Here is a 9591-nt window from a genome sequence, read left to right on the forward strand (position 1 = left end):
TAATCACCATCATCTGTCTAATATCTTATGTATGTTCCTTCACCATACTTACATCACTTTCTCCTTAAAAATAAATTTATTTTGTCACTGTGCACCTGTATATTGTTGGAAAAACTGGGTTTAGCAATAAGAATTGATATTTCAAGCAGTTTAAAACACCTTGTTAGTGGTAAAAGTTGATTTGAATTGTACATCCAGTTATACTTAAAGGTACAATAAGTACTTTTTCAGACTACTTTTACTTACCTAAAGAAGTAGTTCCCACATAGAACAGGTATAGTGCCTTTTTTTACCATTTGTTTTACTTTGAAAGATGGGAGTCAAATGTTTCATGCAGATAAAGTAGAGTGTAGTTTCATGCAGAGAATATTGTAACAAAGTAGTAATACAATAGAAACAGATACTGCTTATTTCCTGCTGCTGTGGCACAAATTGGGTATAAGGCATGCAGTGAGCTTTCTTCCACTGTGAAAGTGTATATAAGCTGGTGGTCAAGTAATGAATGCTCCTTGAAAGTTGGATGAAGCTCACTTATTTGGGCTTGTATCCCACTGGGAAACTGCTGAACTAATCAAGAAAATCCTTGTCGGAATAGAATTGCATAACAAACAGGAAGTTTGGTTGTTCTTGCTAGCTGAATTCTCCTACTGTATGAAGTAACTTAAAATAGTATCATATTAATAAATTCAATAGCTAATATATACTATGCATTTGTACTAAGCAGGATAAATGGGGTGAAATGCTAATACTTCATGCAATATCAGAAAATATCTATAAAATTAAAATGTTAGGATTTTTGTGCTTCACTGAATGAAATAATCAAAAGTAATTGCATTTGAACAGATTTTTTTTTTATTTATTATTATTATTATTTCTGAGTCTCCTGATGGATGTTTTTATTTTCAAATGATGGTGTGGCATTTGGAGAGAAACAGACCCTTGTAACTCCAGTAATTCTGACATTATATTTAGGCACAAAAGCAAATAATTAAGCTGAAAATGTAGGACAAAGTCTACAAGTTTTTTCTCCAAAGATAAGATTCAGGTTTGCTTTGTCAGTCCTTTGTCAAAGGACATCATGTCAATACTATCAGGTTATAGACACTTGTCTCACTACAGCTATATTAGTTGGAAATAGCTGTTTCATTGCTATGCGAAGGCTGTTTTTACTGGAGGAAGAATGGTCTAATTGTCCCATTGGGATGTGAAGGTGATGACTTGGTGTGGATGGAAAAATGAGCAGGACTGACTGACAGACAGTTGGTCTTTTGCAAATTTTTAGTTTGAGAGTGTTTTGTTGCAGCACTGTGGAAATTCTGACAAAGCTGGAGCACAGCACTTTTGGGAAGAGTGAAGGGGGTTTTTTTAAACAAAGTGACATAAGCTTTTATTTGGAAGTTTTACATTCCTGATGGGCCATTATACTGGTATCCTGAAGATTAAAATAGGCATTTTGCCAGATTCCATGCCAATTTAAACTCTATATAAGCAGACTGATGGTGAATTTTTTTGGGGGGTGGTCAACTAAGCTATCTGCCCTAGGAAGTAATACGTATTGATTCCATAGAAAGTATGCTTTAAAGGGTTCCTGCTATGGATTCTCTCTCATGAGATGAACAAACTAAAGTAAACCCCCAATGATGAGTATGGAAACAAGTCACAGGTGCAAGGTGGTGATAAAATGAATTTGCATTTGAAATATGAGCCCTGTCAGTATTTCATATTATATGAGATGAACATTTGTAAGTGTTTAGATAGGAGTAGTGTGTCTCAGATCTGAGGACATCTTAGATTTGATTTGTTGGACTATAGAACGGTCTTAACAATTACCATCTGTTATAATATCTATTCATTTACTAACCTTTGATAAACTGTTATAAATTAAATCCTAATATGGCTGTAGTATGTTTATGGTGAAGGAACATGCCTTACCGAAACTTCAGTTTCTGCATGTGACAAAAGGTGAAGGATATTATTCCTCAGTGGCTTGGTACAAAATGAACTTTGCTGTTGAAGAACTTCAGAAGATCTTTTTTGGGCATTGGCTGTCACTTCAATGTTCAGCAATTAAAACTGATTTTAAAAGTTTGCTGTGCTAGTGTTATGACTGAAGGTCACAGATTTATTAAATTGTTCTTAATTTGAAACTTGAGGTGTTCTTCTGGTTGAAAATCTAGATAATTTTCATGAACAAAGGCTGGAATTACCAGTATTGAATCTTTACATATAATATTGATTATGCAGCATTTTTATTACTTCTGCACATGTTGAGTACTTGGTGTTTAAAGGTAAGTATGTGAATGGCTAGATAGCCTGAGAAGAAATTAGTAAATCATTACCCAAGCATGGCACACATAAAAGCTGTTTGTGTTGTTTGTTCCCTGGAAGATTACATGACATAAAGGGGAATGTTGCTGAAGAATGTCTTAATGTTGCAAACTTGGGTAATGATATTGAAAATGTGATGTCAACCTACTACTGGATTGTCTTGCTTAAGGCGATCATATTTGGAAAAAAGCTACATAGTTTTTGTGTCATGACGGGGTAGGAAAAGCCCAAATATTTTAAGGCAATGTGAAGTAAAAAAGTGTTTTAAAAAAAAACACATTTAGTTTTCAGTTTAGTGTCTGGGTTATGCTAGGGCAATGATCTGCTGTGCTTGAGATGACATATTTATTGTTAAATTTCAATAATTTATATATTGCATATTCAGTACTGTATCACTACCACCATTGACTATGTAACTTGTCAAAATCTTTTACAGACTATGTGCCCTGTCTGTTTGGACCGTCTGAAGAATATGATCTTTCTCTGTGGCCATGGAACGTGTCAACTTTGCGGAGACCGAATGAGTGAATGCCCTATATGCCGCAAGGCAATTGAACGAAGGATCCTTTTGTATTAAGTAGTGGAACCAGTGTCTTCTATTAGCTTATGAAATAATAAGGACATCTTGATGATTTAAATCTCTGTAAGTTTGAAAGGCAGTAAAGGGTTCTAATGAAAACATTTCTAATACTGTAGCACAGGTTCATTATATGGTAATTGTTTAAAGACTGTGAACACACCAAATAAGAGAACAGTATTTGAACAGTCAGCTTTTAGCTTTACTCCTGGAAAACATCTAAGCCTGAAGCTAATTTAAAGCAGTCTTTTTTTAATTTTCTTTCTGACTCCTTCTTCCCTTAAAGTTTAAAGGGACAATCTTATTTTGGTTTTGTTCATGTTTTTTAATGTATGTATCAGGTGTCAGGTGTTGTAAGGGGGTTTTTTATATTGCCAGTTAATATCAGATATAAATATTTAGGATTTTTTCATTTTATGCTTCTCTGGAGAATGTTGATATTTCCTGTGACAGTTATGATTCACAATAATTTTTGTCTTGAAATATACAATAATGCAAAAACAATACAAAGTGTATACACAGTAGTAATAAATACACAGTTCCCATAAGTACAGGCCTCAAAATCTATGTTAAGGTAATTCTGTTTTCCTAATTCTTTTTCACTAGAACAAGCCAGAATTACTTGAAATTATACCAACTTAGCATCAATTGAATAATTCAGCTGAGTAAGAACTGATCTAAAGCATCCTGGGTGGGAAACAGGAGTTGAATGTTAAATACTCCTTGTCTGCAGGAGGCACATATTGTAGCACAGGGCAGGTAAGTGCTCTGTTAGGCTTGTACTTTCCAACAGAGAAGCTATATGAAGTGTTGCTTTATAACACTCAATACTTGGATGCCATCACAGTCCTATGGAAATAGAGACAATGACTGAAGGTATCACTATAGGAGCAGCTGTAGTCTTCTATACTGTAGTCACACCAGATGTATGTGACTGCATACAAGTTTGTGATTGGACTCATTCGGCAATGTTGTGTGCCAGTTGAAATTAAAGTGTCAGCCTGATGCTATTGTGGTGCCAAAAGAAACAGCTGAAGTAGAAAAACTAGGTAAGCTAACCAACATGCTTGAATTATTAATATAGGTGTCTTATTAAAAGTTGAAAGAGCTCTATCTTGTACTGGGAAGGCTACACGGTGCTTGCCTTTCCAAAAACTTAATGAAGAAGAATGTTTGCAAATCCAGAATCATTTTCACACACTGTCTTTGGATTCTGATGTTGAAGGTCAGCTAGTGTTGTTGAGGAAGCTAGTAAGTTCATTCACTCTAATTAGTCTGATATCATCTGTGAAATGTGCACAGAGTGCAAATGTTTAATTGGATAACACTTAAATAATCGAAGGATGAAAAACAGAAGCTCAGTTGGAAGCCAGAGGGGATCATAACAAGTAGAAGAATTGAGTATATGTCATTGTGCCTCTGTCTTCAGCAAAAGATGAAAGTGTAAATCTCATTATCATCATCATCACTATTATTAGGGAGCAAAGTGAAAATAAGAGAAAAATCAGTAAGGCATTGATTTCTAATATACTGTAAAATCATAAAATGTAATAGTTGCAAGCTTTGTCTATTACGATTATCCCTCAGTATTTAATAGCAGTTTTGAAATCGAATGAAATATCTCAGTTTGTTTCTCGAAACAATCAAGAAGGCATCTAATAATATATATTGTTCAGGTGTGAGGTATGCTCAGATGTTTAGGTAAAATACTTTTCATTTTTTTCCATTTAGTGTGACATAAATGGTCACATCAGTACACAGTGATTTAAAGTATAAAGACAACCTGAGAGGCTAACAGAATATGCTAAATAGCTGTAGCTTGTTAACTTCAGTGTAACTATGTTTGACTTTTTTTCCCCAAGCCTACTGTCTATCACTTACTATATCCCAAGCTCATATGGCACTTCTCAAAATTTGGGCTATTATTACCTATTTTCCATTTGCCAAAATACTCTGTACTTTTATGTTGGAGTTTGAAGGAATCCCTTTTTTACTGAAGTGGATACTGAAAATTACACTGGCAAGAGAATAAACAAGTTACTTTGTAAATGTGGAAGTTTGATTATGAGGTGGTGTTCTTAACTTGGACTGGGTGAGGATATAGCAGATTTGCACAAGTACTTGTGCCTTGTTAGCATAGTCTTAAAATTGGTATTTTAGCTTCTTTTAAAGACGTGAAATGGTCTTTTAAAAATAATCTGATTTAAGTACTTACTGTGTAGATATTTTCTAGAGATAAAGTTTTATGTATGCCTAATTATTTTTAGCAGTATTAATTGCAGTTTGTGTAAACACTAAATTGTTTGAAGAAGCTGCTTTGAGCTAGTGATTTAAGCTTCCTCTACAAAATTAAACATCAGAAACTTAATTTTACTCTTCCAGTAGCAGCTGGCGAACTGAAGAGCCTATCCTGTTCTTTGTGCTGCACGGGTCAAGTTTTCACTTAAAAAAAACCCCCAACAACACTACAGACTAACTTTTAGCAGTGCTACCTCCTTTCTGTCAAAGTACTGAATTCTTCTCTAGTTGTTCTTTGTCTTTGGGAAGGGATGGGGAACACATCAGTTTTGTTTTGCTTTGTCAGTTTTGACATCTGAATACATTGTGAAGGTTTTTTTTACTGACTGTAAATTACGTACAATATGTGTGATTTACCACAACGTACATTGTATATCATTCTTGCATAAGTTGCTGGAACTCATACTATTGTCTTTTTATGCATTTCATAACTTGTTTGTGTTGACGAAGCAAAACTTATCTGCAGAAGTTTTAGCGTGTGCCATTTTTATAGCTAAGCCTGTGGTAAATACAAAAGTTCTGGCTCAGGGCTTTTTAACACCTTAAACACATTCACAATATTCTTCAGCACATCTTGGAGAATATTAGAGATTTAATGACTATACAGTGCCTTGATAGAACTATTGTATGGGCAGCAGCCGTAGAGTCCTTACAGAATGCAAGTATCTTTTGAATCCAGTTAATGAGTTGATGTTAATATAATTGTAATACCCCTGCCATGGGTTTAGAAAATTGTATATACTTTCTGTACAGGAAAATCGGCAAATTTAGGTATTGTTAAGCTTTCTGAAACTTGTTTGATTGTTGCACCAATTATGAGGGTCTGCAGGGCATAGTATTCAAATTTGCAGAAGGAGCATTTGTGGCAAAGACAGCTGATAAAAGTGTTCTGTATGTGACAGTTTTAGTGTGAGGGGAGAGGTCGTTGTATAAACAAACATGTAAAAATACCTGCTTTACTCTGGCCTAGTAAGTCTTTTATAAGAGAAAGAGAAATAATCAGCAACAAATCTGTATGTCTGCATGCTATTTCATAGTTAGAAAAATTTAAGTCTCATTTTGCGCTTCTAGGAAATACTTTCTTTGCCCTAAGCTTAGCGTCTTTATGAATGCAAACTATTCATGTTAGAAAACTGGTTTTACTGAACCACAGGAACATTTTTGCTTTTATTAAAACCAACTTTGTATTTTCAGTAAATTGTAGATTTTTACATGACTGTTTATTGGAGAAATTTAAGGTTGTCTGTGTGAATGTAGTGGATTTCTGTATGCAGATAGCATTATATAATTACTTTCATTAAAACTGCTTAGCATGGTCTAAGCTTTTCAAAGGAAATGCTAACGTACTGTATGGTTAATAAAACTTATATAAGATGTATACTGACTTTTTCAAAAGGTTTGATTTAAAAGTGTGGTTGGACTGAATTAATACTGGTTTTTGAGTGTACATCATTGGGAAGGGAGTAGTGGCTTATATAACTTCCTTCTTGGTTGTAATAATGTTAGATGTCACCACGGAATTAGAAAATTGTATACCTGAACAAATGTTTGGTAACTCTGTTAGTTGTTGACATACAATGTTTAAAAGCACAGGGGACTTTATTTATTGAGAAAGTTTGCAATCCAAACTGCAAAAATTCTGGTTCTTTGTAATGTAACCCTGAAGAGTAAATTTGTAGCAACATCAGAAATGCTATGTGCCTTTGAATCTCCCAGATACTCAAATATTGTTTAAGCAGCACAGTAGAACTATGAAGGGTGGATTATGTTGTAACAACTAAAAGGTTGATTTAAAATATTTATCTATGGCATATGTGCAAATTTTTCTGTGTAATATGCAGTTCATAATGCTTATTAGAGCTGCTGTTTAGTTTATGTTAGACTCTGGGTTTACTTATAATTGAATGGCCACTACAGATCTGGCTATGTGAATGTGATCATTTAAAAATCTCCTGCCAGATATGGTAACTCCCATATTCTGCATATTCTGAGACAACAGTTGCTGCATCATAGTTTATACTTTCAGAATTCAATTTAATGGATGCATTAAAAATATATATAAATACATATTTAATGAAGGGCAACAAAACCAACCAGACTTCAGTGGCTTAGTGTTTTAATTTATCATAGTGTACAGGTGAAAAATGAATTGACAGAATAAAAAGTTTGTTGCTCTCTTTCTTAGTTTCTTTTCATTTTTCAAGATTTCTTCAACTTTGGTTTATATGAAAACACTATTTTCAGAATTTTTTTTAAGAACTTTTTATTTGAAAACGATTGATGCAAATTGTCGAAATACCTTTTAAATAGCCAGTTGTTCTTTGTTTTGGGACTTACAAGCCATTCACATACTTCTCCATACCTGTTCATTGAAAGCAATGGGAGCAGTGCTGGCATAGGTTTAAGACTTGGTCGCTGCAGTTTCTAGCGTTTCAGCCCCTAATATTTGGTCACAGTGAAAGCAACTGGTTTTGCTGGTGTTTGATATTGATGGTTTTTAGATTTTGAGACAGCTGCTTCATACTGTACAATATAATTAATGCAAGATTTTATAATATAAATACTGTATATTATAATTAATCTCTGTATAACTTACTTTGCTGTTGTAACCAATTCTAGCTGTGTCCAGTATGCAGCTGTTTGACAGGAATGATGAAACTCCATGGAGATTTCCTTTGGATTTGACATTTAATTAAGTGCAGAGGGTGGTTCTTCATGGGTGTAGTACTCTGTTTTATTTAGGGAAGAAAAATTAGCAGCAGTATTTGAATAAAAAGTGAGAACTTTCTCTTGCAGACTTGGTTTTCCACAATATGGAAAGGTAATTTCAGAAACAACATTGCTGAAGATCTTGTGCTTTGTGCAGCCCTCTTCAAGTCAACAAAGTAGCATGCATTGGAAAGCTTTTCCTTTAAAGACTGAAACCTATCAACTGTTCTTAATACTTCTGAAAAGGTTTTGGATGAAAAACACTTTAGGGATTTAAATACTTTGTTCCTTTTGCAGTAACCATTGTAGTATGTCCAGGCTCTCCAGGAGATAGTAAGTTGTTTGTTAGGGGGGTGTTTTGTTTTTGTTTATTTATTTTATTAAAAAGCAGTCATTAGAGAGTGATGCTGTGATGGATTGAAATAATTTAAATTACATTGGAAATCAAGAACTGTGCCAGCTGGTAATGTATAACTTTTTATTCTGTAACAATGCAAGACTTTTATAGGAAATTTAGTGCAAGATCTTATTTCTTACAGTTACGATTTGTTGATGCTTACTTGACTGCCCTAAAGAAGTTAATAAAAAACTTAATTTCTGCAAAAATGCCTAACATCAGGAAAATACACTTGTGAGACTATATTGACGCCTTGACACATATAACACCGTTTCACTGATATTTTTTTTCCTTAATAAATCTGAGGGAAATAAGTAGACAAACAAATCTGAGCTGATTTCCCCAGTGACGCATGCTTGTGCATCCTAAAATGTTTTGAGTATTTCTTCCACAAGGGGTCAGTAGCACCCTCTGTTTGTGACAAGTTTTTTTGTAATATAAGCACAAAGCAAACAAGGGGTAAGGATAATGATGATTGCATTAATATGTGGGTGGAGCAGACCTCACTTGTCCCCTTCTTCAAGCAGGCTAAGTATAATTAGCTTATTTGCTGACTTCAGTAAGCACCATATTCTATCCTCTGACTCTCATGTGACATGAACATTGCTACTATTGATTAGGGCAAAGTTCCAGTGGAGTGTTTACCTTTAGCTCTAGCTGAAAGTATTCATTTAGTCTAGGTTTTTTCAAAAGAGAGCAGCTGGAGCAGATAAACTATATGAGAGAGCTTGTCCAGTGGGCAAGGGAAAAGAATTGTTGTATGAGTGTCCCACATGTTCTTAATGATAACCAGTCTCCCTAGATAGCTAAAGCTAATTAATATTTGCCACCCTATAGTAACACAGCTTATAGTTAAGCATGCTTGGAAGCCTGTCAGTCTGCTCAGTGGAAGGAATGTCCAGCTTCTCAAGGCTTCCCTGAGTATGCAGGTTACTTGGACACAGAAGTTTGAAGTAACTCATTATCTTTATACCAAGAGGCTGAACAGACCAGACAGCTATTCTCCAGACAAAAATTTCCAACCTTTGTACCAAAATTATATTTCACATATAGGAATCCAGGATGGTCAACATAATTCAGGTTGGCACAGGTTCTTACTTATGCTTGCTGAATTAACACAGGACCTTGCTTACCTTCATGTTTGCAACTCTTGTTATTCTCTGTTTCACATCTGTTATGGTGTTTGCTTCTCATGTCTTCAGTGCTTCTGTCCCCCACTACTCAAGTCTTTGATTTAAATTCTTCTTATGTCTGTTTTTTTGATAGCAGAACTGTGTCCCTT

The 9591-nt window shown here is 34.6% G+C and overlaps 1 protein-coding gene across 5 annotated transcripts in view; it reads left to right on the forward strand.

Annotated features, from left to right (window-relative positions):
* The window catches only part of MIB1 (MIB E3 ubiquitin protein ligase 1), an 80078-nt gene extending 73497 nt beyond the window's left edge, over positions 1–6581 (forward strand). For 3 of the 5 annotated variants that reach the window (XM_049829141.1, XM_049829153.1, XM_049829163.1), the window contains exon 21: positions 2765–6581. In XM_049829141.1, coding sequence (XP_049685098.1) covers positions 2765–2905 — 141 coding nt within the window. In that variant the 3' untranslated portion in view covers positions 2906–6581. The remainder of the gene's footprint in view (positions 1–2764) is intronic. The other 2 variants (XR_007509652.1, XR_007509655.1) reach the window with 2 other exon arrangements.
* The last annotated feature ends 3010 nt before the right edge of the window (positions 6582–9591 follow it).

The sequence above is a fragment of the Accipiter gentilis genome, chromosome 2 (genome assembly GCF_929443795.1).
Source record: "Accipiter gentilis chromosome 2, bAccGen1.1, whole genome shotgun sequence".
Classification (NCBI taxonomy): domain Eukaryota; kingdom Metazoa; phylum Chordata; class Aves; order Accipitriformes; family Accipitridae; genus Astur; species Astur gentilis.